Source organism: Meleagris gallopavo, chromosome 6 (assembly GCF_905368555.1).
Source record: "Meleagris gallopavo chromosome 6, MGAL_WU_HG_1.1, whole genome shotgun sequence".
NCBI classification, from domain to species: domain Eukaryota; kingdom Metazoa; phylum Chordata; class Aves; order Galliformes; family Phasianidae; genus Meleagris; species Meleagris gallopavo.
This window is the reverse complement of record NC_139409.1, coordinates 9,471,886-9,488,588: the sequence shown is the minus strand read 5'-3', so window position 1 is coordinate 9,488,588 and position 16,703 is coordinate 9,471,886. Positions and strand designations below refer to the sequence as shown.

At 35.7% G+C, this 16,703-nt stretch overlaps 1 protein-coding gene across 5 annotated transcripts in view; it reads left to right on the top strand.

Moving 5' to 3' along the window:
- ESYT2 (extended synaptotagmin 2) overlaps window positions 1-16,417 on the top strand; it is a 66,691-nt gene extending 50,274 nt beyond the window's left edge. For 3 of the 5 annotated variants that reach the window (XM_085227029.1, XM_085227033.1, XM_085227034.1), the window contains exons 14-23: window positions 1,953-2,054; window positions 6,984-7,058; window positions 8,333-8,419; window positions 9,122-9,271; window positions 9,523-9,911; window positions 10,196-10,294; window positions 11,024-11,155; window positions 12,058-12,163; window positions 13,191-13,240; window positions 13,346-16,417. In XM_085227029.1, the coding sequence (XP_085083155.1) occupies window positions 1,953-2,054; window positions 6,984-7,058; window positions 8,333-8,419; window positions 9,122-9,271; window positions 9,523-9,911; window positions 10,196-10,294; window positions 11,024-11,155; window positions 12,058-12,163; window positions 13,191-13,240; window positions 13,346-13,391 (1,236 nt within the window). In that variant the 3' untranslated portion in view covers window positions 13,392-16,417. Of the gene's footprint in view, window positions 1-1,952; window positions 2,055-4,948; window positions 5,012-6,983; window positions 7,059-8,332; window positions 8,420-9,121; window positions 9,272-9,522; window positions 9,912-10,195; window positions 10,295-11,023; window positions 11,156-12,057; window positions 12,164-13,190; window positions 13,241-13,345 lie in introns of all 5 variants that reach the window. The other 2 variants (XM_085227031.1, XM_085227032.1) reach the window with 2 other exon arrangements.
- Window positions 16,418-16,703: the final 286 nt, after the last annotated feature.

Here is a 16,703-nt window from a genome sequence, read left to right as displayed (position 1 = left end):
TCCATATTTCCAGTAGTATGGTCATACTTATATATATATATATATATATTTAATAAAACATTACTCTTTAATCGGCGTGATTTTTTCTTTAAAGAATGCTCCTTTCCTGGACTTGAAAGGCTGCATGTTTTTATTATGCAGTGTTGTCCATAAATAGTATGGGATCAGCATGGGGAATTTTAAGAACTAACTGGGAAAAGGCCTACTCCCTTGAATTCAGGTAAACTTGCTTCCTTTGGTTTAGGCAATCTGTGGTAGATTTGAAGGAAATAAAGTCCTTCAACGTAAAATATCATCTGTGTTGTTGATACTGTAGTGACAGGATATTTGTATGAGATGTCTGTCAGGTTGCCATTTGAAATGATGTTTATTTGCTTGTGTAAATAGCTTTTCCAGCAAGTACTTATAGGTTTTGTCATAAATTCTAGTTTTTTTTCCTTCTTATTTTAAATATTCTGCAACATTATCTCCCTCCATCAGAATGGTTTGATGGCAAGCCTTAACCTACTATGTGAGGCAGTTTTTTCATGTCAGTGACTTAATCAGTACTTTTGACTAGTAGATCTTTGAACTGTAGAGCACAGAAAGAGGAAGTTCCTCACACACAGCTGACTGGTGAGGTAATTTGGAAACACGATCTCAAACTTCTTACTGCTGTGCCTGATGTTCTGCTTATAGGATTGCATGGGTGGGGCTGGGAACAAGGATGGTCATAATGTGAGACCTGTTTATCCCTTTCATTTTCTTGCTCTGCCAGCCCATAAAAGTAGTTGTTATGGAAAACTCAGTATTTAATTGCAAGTTATTCTCTGTCCAGTTATGTGTTAAGAAGAATACAATGGAAAGTAGGAACAAAAATTAAAAATTACATTTAGAGCAGTAATAAATACAACATTGTGTTAAATTCACATACAAAAAACAGACATAAAGAGGCTTTTTGATTAAGGAGTTGGGGATAAAAATACCATGGGATGACTTCATCATGTGGCAGAACTGGAAAGTTTTCCATAGATTCTTTAAGAGCAATAATTAGATCCTGCCAGAGAGTTCCTTAATAAAATGCAGCAAATAGTAGTGAAGACAGCCTTCTAATGTCCATTAGTTTGTGATATGGAGCAACAGTTATGAGACTAAACATGGAAGTCTGCTAGTTTCTCATGTTGTATTTGTTGATTGGGTCAATGTAGTAAATTTTTAATGTATACTTTTATATATTTTTTTATATTTTACATTATATATATATAATATATATAATATTATATTATTATATATTTATATATATAAAATATATACTCTATAATAGTAAAATTAATAGCTCATCAGGATTTCTTGTATTTATGAGGAACAAAAGTTAAAAGACAGTGAATTCTTGCTTAAAATTGTGCTCTTTTATATTAATAGCTTTGAGGACTTTTGTCCACGAATTTTATGCTAAAATTGAAATATTTTCTGAATGCATAAGAACTTTTTATTATCTTCAATATTGTTAAGTTATTGCTGATCACTGGTACGTTTTAGATTTGGCATTGGCCTTATTTTCTTTGACAGTGGATCATTATCATAAGTTTCTCTTTTGCATCTTTATTTTCATCATAGTTGTGAACTTGTGAGCACTAGGATGATCTATCAGAAATATGTTTTATGTGAAAGAGAAATGCCTTAGAAGTCTGGTTTCTGAATTGTCTTAGTTGGGTCTGCCGTGTAAATCTGAACTACCAAGAGTAAATCGATAAAGTGATGTTCATTAATAAAAACTTTTCACTTTAGTGTGCTTCAGAAAGTTGTTTAACAGATGAGACTATTTGTATTGAGAAATATTTTTGTTATCTGCTGTTTTCTCTGGAATCCTTTGACTGTTTTCTTTAACTTTCTTGTGTAGTAAAGCTGCTTAAGCATTCATTCTGCCACAATCCCATCACTCTGCTTTCTCCTTCCATTTCCATCTTCCTAAGAGTATCTACGAGGGAAACTTTGGGTGTGGATACTTAAAAGAGAGGAGAGCATCGGGACTAGTCTTTTGTGAAAACACTACCTCACTCTATAGAGCACTATTTGTGAGTTCTCTGGTATTATTTGTATTGTACCTTTTATCTGCCAGAGTGTGGATTAGTGCTACTAAAGCCACTCACTCTAGTGGAATGAGAGCATGCAATTTGTTTTGCTGCATGGTTTCAACAAGTGTGCATTGTTTTTTGTGCTATTTTTCTTGCATTTTAAAGGCTATTTAAATTTCATTGGTCAGCATATCATTGGGTAAGTAACTAACTTTTTTTCTGATCAAAACCCAATATAAGTTTTGCTACAAAAGCTCTTCCATTTAACTTAAATTGGTCATTCATTTTAAGAAATAAAATGCATCTTATCCTAGCACACTGGGTGCTGGTCACTTGTTGGTTTTTACTGCAGAAAAATGAACCAGTGCGAAATACTAAAACCAACATCCCTACCATTTTTTTTAATTGTGATGCACTCAGTGTTTGCAAGAACTTGTAACCTCTCCACACAGGTTCGAGTGTTCTTTAAAAATTTTAAAATGGCTGTGATTCTTTGTGCATCACCAGACTCTGAAATTCCCTTGTAAATTCTGTTTCACTCCATATTGCTCCTTGTTTTGCAAATTCCCAAGCTCCTTTTTATTTCATTTTTCCCCCTCCCCAAGTTAGTCTGTAGTCGGTTAAATCCAAGCTAGGGAGAACCACAAGTCAGTATTTTTTCCTTGAATTCAGCATTAAAGGATGATCGCAAACTAATGAGCCTGTGAACGCTTACATCTGTAAACACAACCATGGTGTCCCCTAAAGGAATGAGTCTTTGTTCACAATAAGAACTCTTTTGCCAGAAAGTTAGTTATGCCATTGTAGATAGTGCAGATTTACTTTGTAGCCTGCTACTTTTGTTTCATATCAGTGACTTAAATACACTCTTCTTTCTTTGAAAAAAAACAACAAAACGAAATCCTTTTTTTGGTCCTTTCAATTAGTTTCTGAATAGAAGTTCATCTGAAAGTATCAAAAGCTTTGCATCCATTGCCAAAGCGTGTTAAAATTTAACATATAAGATTTATTTATTACCAATTTATTACCATATATATTCATATTTGTGAGGAAATACACATCACATAGAGGTGTTGTAAGGATTCAAACAATGTACTGTATGCTTCAGTTGACAACCAGTAAGTAGTTGCTGCGGTAATTATAAAAAGTACAGATAGTTCATAAGAAAATAATAATCAAAATTTTTGATAAAAGCAAAATCCTGGTGTTTTTGTCAATCCTAGGGTCATTGTCTTACAGCGTGTCAGGTGGACAGAATGGCACCTGTTCAGATACAAGACAAAGCTTTCCAAATCCCTGAAGCTCTCTTGGAGTCAACATGAGCTGTGTTAAGATAGCCAGGTCTGAGTTCCCTCCAGCAGCGCTGTTACTGTGCTTGTTCTGCAGTGCATGGCTGCCGGAGTGGCAGCAAGCAGGGAACAGGATTCTTGACTGCAGGGCAGGAGGGAGGAGAGGACTGTCTAGGCTGGAGATAACAGCTTCAGCACAGTCTTAGAACCACACCTTGTTTTCAAGGGCTTCTTTAAGTGTGAGGTCTTACGCAAACATTTGCACTTTTAAATCCAGGTATTTAATTGACATGTCTGAGTTATTTTTTGTGGGTGTGTATGTGCTTAGTGGAGGTTTGCTTTATAAGGAGGAGAGGAAAATCCAAAGACCTGAGCGCTCTAATTCTTTCTAGATGCTTTTATTGTTTGCTGGGAACCTAGATTGAGAACTCCTAATTCAGATATTTACACGTCTATTTACACATCTAAACCTGTATTATCTGAAGATAAGGAATTTGAGTAGTGTTCTTAGTATAATTTCTGAAAATGCATAATCATAACTACTGTTATGATATCATTAGTTCATGATTATATTTGTTGTATGTATAACATATATTATTGATATTTTAAATCAGCTCTTACAGATCAGTGATTGTCTTCTGGTCATCAGGTGAAATTTAGAAACTTCTAAAACACCATTTGAACCCCAGGCAAGAATTAGTGAGTTAACAAGTAATAAGTTGTACTCCAAAGCATATCAAATTAGCATCTGGCTTAATAATAAACCAGCTTGTTAGTTGCCATATAATGTGTGGGTTTGCTGTTAGGATTTACTGCAAATGTCATTGGCCATTACAGAATGCCAGCCTAATGATTTACGCCATTGTTGCAGTTATTGGTGTAGTTTTTTTGGATTACCATCCCCTTTCCATGTAATTGTAGAGACAGAACCACAGCAAAATAATTTTGTCACCCGAGACAAGTCCTTTATTGGCTTTCTTTACTGAATACTCCCATTTCTTCTCATGGTCTCCTTCCTCCAAGCCTTTCAGCCCTCTTCCTCATGGACCTGTAACTTGTTACCTTTTCACCTGAAGTCTGGCTTAAACATATTTGCCCCAGCTAATATCCTGTTGGCCTGTCCTTGCTGTGATTCCAGAGGAACTGAGACATGCTCAATAGCCACAAATCATTGGCTGCCTACCTTTATAATTGTTTGGGGCTTTTAAAATCCTTTGAAACAATAATATAATATATATTTAAAAAAAAAAAACAACAAAAAACACCAAACCACTATTTCATGAACTTTCTTTATTATTTTTAGAAGACCTGGTGAGGGAAATAGAAGTGGAAAGTGTCTTAGTTTTAAAGCACAGTACAAACATCCAGAGAGGACAGGAAGCAAAAGTTTTGTTAGATTTTATTTACTTATTTATTTGGGTGATTCCTTCATTGTTTTATTAGAAATATTGTTGTGGTCTTTTTTTGGAGTGTTTTTTCTTTTCTTTTTTTTTTTTTTTTTTTTGCTTTGTCCTGTGTTGTCATATAATAATTAACCTAATGATATTGCTTCTTTGCATGACTTTATTAACCCTTCCTTGTGTTCATTCTCTCTTGACTTAAAAGCATAATCCATTAGAATTTAATCCTGATGGCTTGAAGAAGTCTGCTGTTCAGAAAGCCCTAAAGGTAAAATTAACATAGTTGTCCATTTAAGGTCACAGTAGTGATTGGAAATGCACGAACATCTGCAACATTTCTCTTCCAACAGAGGATGGAATTTCTTTAGAACAATTCAGTTTTATTTCCAGTTTCAAGAAGTGGCTAAGACTCTGGTGAAGTACTGTGGTCCGGGGGAATTTGAATTTTGCATCAGTTGAGTGGAGTATAGGCTGCTTTAGGAGATCAGTATAAAGTAATCCTGAGAACTGGTATGAATTAATATTTAAAGATCAAAGCTGACATGAAAGCTAAGACATCTTTTATATACTGAACAATGCTTCACTGGTCAATTTGGAGTGACTAACCAGTATCTTAATGTGGTTTTGAAATTTTTCTGTTAGATGTTTTCAGAAGGTTTTACATCATTTATATGAATGCTGAATAAATTCAACCCAGCCATTTGATATGGAAGACATGCTGTTGAGAAGCAGAGTTGGAAGGCATAAGCCAAGTTCTTAGCTGAAGAACTTGGACAGTAGGCAAGCTCAGATAGTCTGAATATCCTGTCAACAGCAAATCTGTCAGGGGCAGATGTTAGTGGTGCATTGTGTGTGTGTGTATGTATTACTACCTATTTAGCCATATTTATAATATGAATTTAAAATGTTGCTTATTCTGATATATAAATAGAAATGGTCTTTTTGCAAACTTGGGTGGTTTCTTGATTTTATGAAGAAAGGAAACTTTAGGCACCTTTTTATGGATGAAGTAAAAATGGAACAAATTTTGCTTAGCATTTTTAACACCATCAGTTAGAGTGTAATCTAGCTTTCTTTGTATTCTATAAACCTTTGTGTTCCATTGCCTCTGATCAGAGCTACACTGTTTTGATTAGAAATCACAAAAAGAGATGCAGCATTCATCCAAGAAAGGAGTAATTTCCTACCAGCTTTTTTTTCTAAGGGGAAGTATTGTTATAACCAGTGTGTAACGTTAAAATCAAGTAGTACTAGTGAAAGTATGATGACGTCAAAGATGTAAATTCAGATCCAAAAATATCTTAAATACTCTCATTCTTAAATTTTAAATTATTTGAATTGGTTGTGACCTTACATGCATTAAGCAGATCTTAACTAACTTGCTGTTTACAGTGCCTATGAGCAGTTTCCTACAGAGTAGAGCTCAAAGTATATTATTAACCATGCATACTATATTTTCTAGGCCTTTAAAACTTCATTAACACCTTCTTGAGATGATTAACTTTCATGTCTAACTTTTTCTCATGTAAATTAATTTTTTTTCGATAAGTATGTAGTTCAGAATGTATCTTTGTGTATATAATTTGATTCTAAACCCATGTTTATTTTCACAGTTTGATGTAATGCTATTCAGCTGGTGAGCAAGGCTCAGATATGGCAGATGATTGTTTCTCTGATAAAAGAATTTGGTAAACTGTAGAAATATACATTAAGTTCATTATAGTGCATCTTCTTCCCCCCAAAACTGAAAAGGGGAGAATATCAATGTTCTGATATTACATCCATTTTAATTAATCTACTGCAGTATACATAAAGTGAGCTTTCCAAGTTTGTGTTTTCTCTGTATCTCCCATCTGCATGAAATTCTCATTTTGCAATGTTAACTATGCTTCATGGATTCTGGGAGTTGTTTTAATGCTCATTAAAAGATAACAGTTTGCATTGTATCAGTTTCATCCAAAGAAAACAGAAAGGAGTCTAGAACTCCTGTTTAATTCTAGTGGTTTATTTTAGCTTACTTGGAGTAGTTGGACATCTTCGTGTTAATGTGTTTTCAACTTACTAATGAGACTGCCATTCCAGCCTGTTGAATAAAATTGTACAATATTGAGAATAGTAGATACACATATAATAGAATGCAAATGATTTGTACTTCTGAGATGAAAATATTTAAGTTTCAGAGGAGGCAATTAGGAGGGGAGTTTATTCTGAGGACAAAGTTTTTGCTTTTTCTTTACCAGTCAGGAAAGAAACTAAACAGCAATCCCAACCCACTTGTTTTGCTGTCAGTTGGACATAAGGCACAGGAAAGTAAGGTAAGTTGCTGCTCTCAATATCTGGTTCTGTCTATAGGCATTTGGTGGCTCTGTTCACTTGGTATTGGCTGTGAAGTGGTTGAGTGCATTCAGTGCACTAAAATGTGTCGCCAGAACTGAAACTGCCAACATGAAGCCAGGGATTGGATAGGTACTTAATTCAAGCTGTCCTTGAGTAGAGACCAGATTTATAACTATTTTAGATGTCCATTTGCAGTAGGTTATGATCTGCAATTGGGATTTCTACCATAGTGATTGTGTAAGTAACACTGCACACAAAGAGCAGGCTTCAAAAACACTGATCAAGATAAAATACGTAGAATCACAGAATTACAGAAATATCCAGATTGGAAGGAATTTCTGAAGATCATCAGAATCAATTTTATGAAATCAGTGGTTCTGTGTGGATGAGAAGCCAGCAATGTGCACTTACAGACTGGAAGGCCAATTGTATCTGGGGCTGCATCAAAAGAGGGGTGGCCAGGAGGGAGATGGATGGGATTGTCCCTCATTTGCTCTGCCCTCATGAGACCCCATCAGGAGTACTGTGTCCAGCCTGGGGACCTTAGGTGTGCTGGAGCACTATGTAGCTGTCTTGAATATTTCCAGAAAATGACATTCCGCCACTTCTATGGGCAATCTATACCAGTGTTTAGTTGTTCTCGTGGTAAATAATTTTTTTAACATATGTAGACAAAAATTTACCTTAAGTACTTGGTGGTTGTCTCTTATGCTGTCACTGTGCACCCTTGTGAAAGAGTACCACCAGCTGGTCAATAGCTGTCTTTCACATAATGGAATATTGTGATCCCATCGCCCCTGCACATCTTTTTCTCTAAAAGAAATGCAATTCCTTCAAACCTCTTTTATGTGTCAAGTTCTCCAACTCACTGATCATCTCATGGTCTTCCAGTGGACCCTCAACAGCTGCTTTTGTGACTTTTAAATGGACAATGGGACCAAAACTGGTCACAGAGTTAGACTGCATATAAGAAAAAAGTTATTCACAGTAAGGGTGGTGAAGCACTGGCACAGATTGCCCAGAGGTGTGGTGAATATCTTATCCTGGAGACACTCAAGGTCAGGCTGGACAGGGCTCCTGATCGAGCTGTAGGTGTCCCTGTTCCTTGGAGGGGAGTTGGATTAGTTGACTTTTGAAGGTCCCTTTATGTATTTTGCAAAGATAAATAAAAAAAAGTACTCTTGACACAAGCTTTAATAGACATTTTTTTAATAATTTGTCTGCTTCCTGTTATTTTTTTCTCTAATTTTAGATTCGATACAAGACCAATGAACCAGTATGGGAGGAAAACTTCACTTTCTTTGTACACAATCCCAAAAGACAGGATCTTGAAGTTGAGGTACGCTTTAGATATCTTTCTTTTCTAAGGCATTTCAGTAGCAATATATTCAGGTGTTACAGGCTGTTATGACATGAACGTCATATTGTGAATACCATTAATTTTATACTTATTCTTTATTCTTCAAGAATAGGCAATGAAACATTTGTTTGCATTTACTGCTGTAAGTAAAAAAGATTATAACCGGTCTCTCAGAAGAACATAATAGTTGATGGTTGTCATATTTAAAAAGTACGAACAAAAGTAAATTTTGATGTCTGTTTTGAATCTTAACAGTCTTCTCAATTACAAGCAGAAATGCTGTTATGTATGGTTGATTTATTTCTTTTCTTATACTGAGGAAGTCTTCGCTTTATCCAAATATCCCTTTTGCTGTCAACGTGCCATTTGCATCCTTCCTCTAATAATTCTGGGAATTCATTTTAACAGATCGTTTGGAAACCACAGATCAGGGATCAATTAGATGTAGATCTGATGGTTAATCTTCTGTCTTGCTTTTGCTGTAGAAGATGGAGATGTAATAGGTGTGGAGCATATTTGCTATTGTCTTCCTCAGTGTAAATTTATGATCAGGAAAACGTGGCTGAAGAACTATGTTCTGTATGCATTACTGCTTTTGTTTTTAAATAAAACCATTGTTTCCTCTCTCTGAATACTTCCAGTTACATGGTGCCATGTTACTTAGCTGCTGTGTTCCTTTAGGTGAGGGATGAACAGCACCAGTGTTCTCTAGGGAACTTCAAACTGCCGCTAAGCCAGTTGCTGGAGAGTGAAGATTTAACGATGCATCAGCGGTTCCAGTTGAGCAACTCCGGTCCAAACAGCACTATAAACATGAAGATTGCACTCAGGGTACTCTTAAAATTTTTCAAATTGTAAATATTTAAGCATGTTTACAACTAATATGACTTCTGGTATTCTAGCCTTATGAAGTAGACAGTAGATAGATTGTGTCACAATGTCTATTGTAGAGTAAGTGGTAGCATTTTCAGTCCTGGCTTTCTGTCTTAAGTGAACACCTTGTCAGCAGTACTCTTGAAGAAACAAACATGTTCCTCTTTTTTGTAGTATTTTAACATTGCATGTATTTTAACTGTATCTAGGTCCTTTCTCTTGAAAAGCAAGCAAGATCTCCAGATCATCAACACTCAGCACAAGTGAAAAGGCCGTCTGTTTCCAAAGATGCAAGAAAATCATCTTTTAAGCCTCAGGTTCCTGTCTCACCACCACTCGATTCAAGCAAACATGCTCCAGCTTCCCCAGCGACAGACAGTGATAAAAAGACTGATGTGGCTGAAAAGAGCCAGCCTCCTAATGCGAGTCCACAATGGCCAACAGATCTCAGCCGAAGTTCCTCCAGTCTTCATGCCTCTAACTTCAATTATTCTCCCAGCCATCTCTCAGTCAAAGAACCAACTCCTAGCATAGCTTCAGACATATCTCTGCCCATTGCCACACAGGAGCTCCGGCAAAGACTACGGCAACTGGAAAAGTATGATATTAGTTACTTGTTTTTGCATCTAAGTTGCTTTTTTTCTTTTCCTGTAGTTGACAGGAATTCAAGCTCGTTCTTTTGAAGAATGGAGCTGTTGGACAAAGACCTAAACTACAAGCATAATGATATGCTCACATGCTAACTTTTGTGCGCTCTCTTCTTTCACATTGATAAAGCAGAAATTGAAATGGATAAATATTTCTCATTATGTACTACAGTTGGATCTTACTGTAAACATGCTTTTTTAGAACTAAACTTTTGTTCTGCTTTTTCCCCCAAAGCGGAACAACTCTGGGGCAGTCTCCATTAGGACAGATACAGCTAACAATTCGTCATAGTTCACAAAGAAACAAATTGATTGTGGTGGTGCATTCCTGCAGGTGAGCATCAGAGACCAAATTTTATTTCTGTGCATGTTTCTTTGTAAACGTTAGCATAGCTTGACTAACTCTCTGAAGTTGACTGTTGGACCATCTTTGTTGATTTCAAATTACATGCTGGCTGTAATTGTGAATATACTAAGTCATACAGAGAGCAGTAAAAATGTTGTTGAAGACTTTGCTGTGATTTTTTTTATTTGCCTGTGTCTGATTGCAGTTTAAATGGTGTGTAAATTTCTATTGGTAATATCTAGAAGCTAAAGCCTCTAAAGAGCCTCAAGTTTTTCATAGAATAACAAAAATCACGTGATTTTTGGAAAGCCATGCCTAAACACTGAAGTGAATTTAAGAAACATTGTATTCTCAGCTCTGCTCTCTGCCTACAGTTTTTCTGATTTTGTACAAGTTACTGCTTGGTATTTTTTTTAGGGTTGTTTTTTTTTTGTTTTTTTTTTTTTCCCCCCCACTGTTCTACATATCAGGTTGTAACCAATCTCCCCATACTATGTGCAGAATATTCCACAACTGATTTATGTGCTTTATCTCTAGAGATTTTTTTTTTTCCAGCAAATTTGGTACTTGATGCATGAGAAACACCAAAAATATGTATGTGGTGATGAAAAGAAGTTTAAGTAAAGAGTGCTAAATTAAGAGATAGTAATGTAGATATATTTAGCAGTGTTTCATTTATTTTCTAAAGCATTTTTCCCTGTTTTTCACTTGTCACAGAAATCTAATTGCATTTTCAGAAGAAGGATCTGATCCATATGTTCGAATGTATTTATTGCCTGATAAGAGAAGATCGGGAAGAAGAAAAACACATGTATCAAAGAAGACATTAAACCCAGTGTTTGATCAAATGTATGTTCTAAGTTATGTGTGGTAGTTTTAGACCATCTAATCATAAAGCTCACAAACCAAGGTTTCTCTACTTACCTAAATGTGTGAGTTATTGGAACTCCCAGTTGTCACCACCAGATTTGGTCATAACTTTTTCTTCAGTTGTAATAGCTCTTCCCATCCTCCCATTCCTTGTTCTGCCTGTAGCCCTGCTCACTCTGTTACCAGCCCCTTCTCTCTTCTGCCTTACCCCATGTCTGTTACATGCTGTTTGTGCTGGTAGCTAAGAAGCAGTGTGCTTTAGTTGGGCAAATGGTCAGCTGGAGGCTCTGGCAGGTATACCTGGTAGTGCAATTCACTCCTGTTTATTCCAGGTTGCTTTTACTGTCCGCTTTGAAGTAAAGGATATTGCAAAGCCATAAAGCTATTTAAGCACTGTAGTGACAAACAGATGTAGATTGTGGTACAATCAAGTGCTAATTCTCCGTAAGTTTCAGATCTAGAAAACAAAAACATTCTTTCTTAAAAGTTAGTAGGTTTCTTTAGTTTGAAAACAAGCTCTAGGGGAAGGAGAATCAAAGCCAATTAGTTTTTGTTCTCTTTTCCGGAGAAAGTGGTGCTGAGCTGTCAAGATATCAGGATGCCTTCACTTTCTTTACTTGTTTTTACTGCTGGACAGATGTCTCTAACATCTGATGTTGATGTTGAGTATTGATAATGATCATTGTATAGAGGAAAGTATTTTGGCAGAACTTTGGGATTTTTCAAATCCAAGTTTTGAGTTTATCTCAAAGCTTTTTTTTGTTTTCTGTAGTTTGCCAACGGAGATTATTTGATTTTCATCTGAATTATTGTTTAGCTTTAGGATCTGAATTTACACTTAAGCTATGAAATTCTCTCTAAAACATCACTTTGCCTGTCAGATTTGATTTCAGTGTTTCCCTGCCTGAAGTACAGAGAAGAACACTAGATGTAGCAGTGAAGAACAGCGGTGGTTTCTTGTCCAAAGACAAAGGGCTTCTTGGCAAAGTAAGTTGAAAATAAATTCCTTTCATACAGTATGTTGTTATATAGAGACTAAAATCCTCTTGTGATACGAGTTTGTTAGTTTTAACTGACTTATTCGATTCAGGTAGTAAGCTTTTAAAAATGGCTTAGATGTCAGGCTTCATGAAGGGAAGGAATAAATTGCAGAGGATGAGAGGATAGATGTGGGGTGGTAATCTTTTAAAGAATGGTAAGTTTTGAGGTTGGCAGTAACAACAAAAACAACCCTGCATGTCTGATGTAGTAATTATACAGTCAGAGAAAGAAAATAACCAGTAGAAAACTAGGGATATCTCAGAAAATGGTCTGACAAAATTGGTAGTCTTGAACACAGGTGGCTCTGACATGTTATTAGCAGTAGCTGTGAGAGGATAGCTTTTGCTTTATATCAAACAAGAAAGACAAGCAAGATACACATTGTCTAAAAGCACACAACACATTTAGCTTTAGTAATTAATACTCTAGATTGTGAAATCCAGGAAAAAGAACTGCTACTGGAGACTCCCAATACCAAAACCAGCTATTGTGTTTTTGCCTTGCCTTCTGTAGGCACTCATTAAATCACTCTCTTTTCTACACATGTGATTTGGGCATCCAAATAGAAATAGGAAGTTCTTATACCCATGCAGATTCAGATTGCTGTAATCAAGTTTTGTGAAGAGGCTAAGATAGATCAGGATTGTGGTCAGTTTGTGATGAGTGGTATTCTTAAATTTTTCATTTTACAGGGAAGACTGTTGGCCTAAATACATCATCTGATTGCTGTATGCCTGCTTCAGAACTTATTACTTAAGGGTGCAGATTTTTAGGTCAAAGCTAGCAATTTCAGACTTCATTACACGTCTACAGTTGATAGGTAGATCTATGATGGAAGACATGTAAATAGTAAAATATGTTGTTTGTTAATGGCATTACTTGTCCTGTAGTATTGAGGATTTTCAAATTTAGTCTTCAAAAAACTAAATAGAATGAAAGACAATGCATTAAGTACGAATTTAACTTTCCATAGGTACTGATACCTCTGGCATCTGAAGAACTTGCTAAAGGCTGGACCCAGTGGTAAGTGTAGTATTTCCTTTATTTATAATATTACCTACCAATAACTGGTGTGTTAATAACATATGTTTTTTAAAAAAAGTTTTCCTTTTTTTTTTTTTTTTTAAGGTATGATTTAACAGAAGATGGTACAAGACCACATGGTGCGAGCTAGGCCCATGGATGCTGGCAATTCCCCACACCTACTTATGCCAAGCTTTATATATTTTTAAAGCATTGCTCTCACAGATGCACCAATATTATTTTTATAGCTTTACCAATTTAGTTGTTAGACACATCCCCAATAATTTTATAATGCTCGGCCATTTTATGTAGACATATCCTTTCTCATTGTTAAACTTTGTATTTTAATTTGCTCAACAATTTTACGTGTTACTGTCATGTGCAATAATACAGTAATGTAACCTTTTGTGTTTAAATTGATCTTTATGGCAGTTATACCAATTAGAAAGTGAAAAGACGTTCTGCTGTTTTCCTGCCTTGTTTTATATTTCACCAAGATATACTGTACTATGTAAATATATACTATTTTTTTATAATTCTTTCATGCTGGTTTGAATTCAGAAGAAAATTGGATAAAGGATATAGATATTTTCTTGTAAATGCATGTTATTTCTTCAAATGAATCTCTTTTGTCTTTGCAGCACAATGGTCTTAATGTTTATCATTTTGTGATAGTCTTCAAAAACAAAGTGCAGAAAAATGTTTTTACTTTATCATGCTTCTGGCCCAGCGTGGCAAATTTAAAATGTACAAAACATTAACATTTTAATATTTATATATAAATGTATTATTCAAAAACCATGCTATAGAATATTATAAACAAAAAGGAAAATTCTATAAATATTGTATAAAAAGAGGTCCATGAATCAGTTTATAAATTTGAGCTTTCATGTAATGGAGTAAACATTACCAACAGTGGAGTTTTATTATACAGGTTCATTGGGTTTTGTTATTTATTCCTGCACTCTACAGTACTAGACACACTGCAGACGTGAGAACAGGGCTTTGTCCGTATTACGAGCAGAATCTCTAGCTATTCAGAACTGTCCTTGCTGCCTTGTTTCTCTGATAAGGTATACAAATCAGCTTGCATTGTAAGTTCGTATAGTGGGCATATGTTATATGTTAAAATAACAAAACATGTTATTTTTATTATACAGTGCTGTGCTAAATAGTTATGATGCTGTACCTTCTCTAATACTACAATGGAACACCAGTATGTAAGAAAGTGTGAAACTGAGTTGAAACTGTCTTTACAGTTGCCTCACTGCTACTTAATGTGTTTGGTGCATGGAGTGGTCCACACAGCTTTCTTGAGAAATCATGGCATTGTGCTGAAGCATTGCCATAGCCTGCTGCAAGATCAGCAGTGCACAGTTAGCACAACCTGATGGAAGTAGACAGTTGGGAGTTGAAGGAAGAGTATCAGCCTCAAGAGCTGAGCTCACAACTGTAGTTTTTATGAATTAAGGGGAACTTTTTTGTAATTAGAACTAGTTTTCTTGACTGTTATATTAAAAAAAAAAAAGTGCATTATGAATCCAAGAGAACAGTTCAGCTCTTTCAGAGCCAGCAGCCTCCTTCTTGGATGAGTATGCAATTAGACAGACAAAGTATGTTGCTTAGTTTAAGATTCTAGAATGTTCTCTCAGCCAAGAAAGAATTTTAAAGCAGAATAATAAACTCCTGAAATTAGCTTTATTGTAAAAGTACTGACAGAACCTTAATTCTAGATGTAGAATATGCCTACATGACTAGATGTACCAAAGTGCCTACCATAGATTTTTGTAGCTTTTTGTCATTTTCCAGTTTAAGAGTTTGACTCATTTCAGTTTGTCTGAATTTGGTTTGATATGAACATTTGTCAAATGACATACATACATCTCTGTGCAGTGATGGCCTGCGTATTGTCACAGTTTGAACAAGACAATTTTAGTAAACAAGCCTGATTGTAAGAAAACATTTCTTTTTGAAGGCTTCACTCTATATCACAGTTGTATGAGTGTCTCTATATATGTATACACTCATCTGTTCATATTAGATTCCCTTTGCTAGTTCTCCATTAAAATGTTGGGAATGGAAAGACAGAGAATGATTGTTAATGCAGTTGAAATGCAGAAAGTGAAAGCTGCTGTAACTAAGAGATGCACATGCTGTCGTTCAGCACGGCTGTCTTTGCCTTGGTTCAGCCAGAGGTGGATGGACTTTGGTTCTTGGCCAGGACTCACCAGTTTCATCCCTAGCCTACAAATAAGTCATTAGACTGATTTGGTGTTTCAAGGTGTAAGTGAGGTGTGAGGACAGATGTTAGATGTTTCTGCGCTTAAACAAAAAAGAGTGTGTATTTTGTCTTCTGAAGTCTCCAGAGGAAAAGATGCAGTGTTTGGGTAAATGCGAGGTGATATCACAAAGTGAAGAAGTGAATAAATTATATAGGATAGGTTTTCAAAATAGCTCAGGACCCCACATTAGGAATAGGATCTCAAGAGAAGTGCAGTTCCTAATTAAGAATCTAAGATGGATATATATATATATTTTTTTTGTAATTTAACAACAGTATTTTCAGTTGACAGGTAATCATTTGTGGATGATTTTTATTTAGAAGTGTTTTCCCCTGTGAATTTGGATCAGAATTTAACTGGCTGTTCTAGGTAGTGGAATCAAACCTCTGTGTCATAGTTACAAAGTTCTAAGTGTTCTGTTTGTGTGGAAGAAGAAAGGACAAACACTCTTCCTCTGGACAGATATTGCACCTCATTATCAAGTCGGTGTGTTTGGTATCAGCTGATCTCTGTTCATGTAGTTCTTGTTTATTCTGTGCCTTAAAATATGAACATATGAAGAAGTTTAAGAAGTGGCTAAAACTGAGCTTTGTTACCTGTATGTACCAACATGTTCTCTACTGCTGAAACTGTTTTTAGAATAACTGCTTCACTGATGAGAAAACCAGCTCTCTTTTACCACGGTGGCATAACCCAAACTCAAATCAGCATGTATATCACATGAGTTTGGAATAAAAGAATTTTAATTTTGTCTTGAATCCTTTATCAGAGCTGCAGCTAATGGTGAGAGTTGAATGAGAACAAAGGGTAATCAATTTTGTACAGATTGCCTTTTTTGCTCATGTAATTCTACATTATGATGCATGTATTTATTCAATAAATGGTTCATATGGAAGTCAGTGTGTCGCTTCCCTCTACACACATACACACTCATTTATTTTCATATTCCTGTCCTATTTGCAATATTATAAGAACTTCTTATGCTCTTAAATATAGTTATATATACCAATCACTCTAATCTAGGTAGCCTTGCTTGGGGGCAGATTGTTGAATTTTACATTGGAGAAAATGAAATGAGAAGTGCAGAATCATAGAACCATAAAATGGTTTGGGTTGGAATGGACCAGCGCAGTGCGGTGGGCAGGGTTGCTGCTCACCCAGTCTGCCTGCCCAGGGCCTTG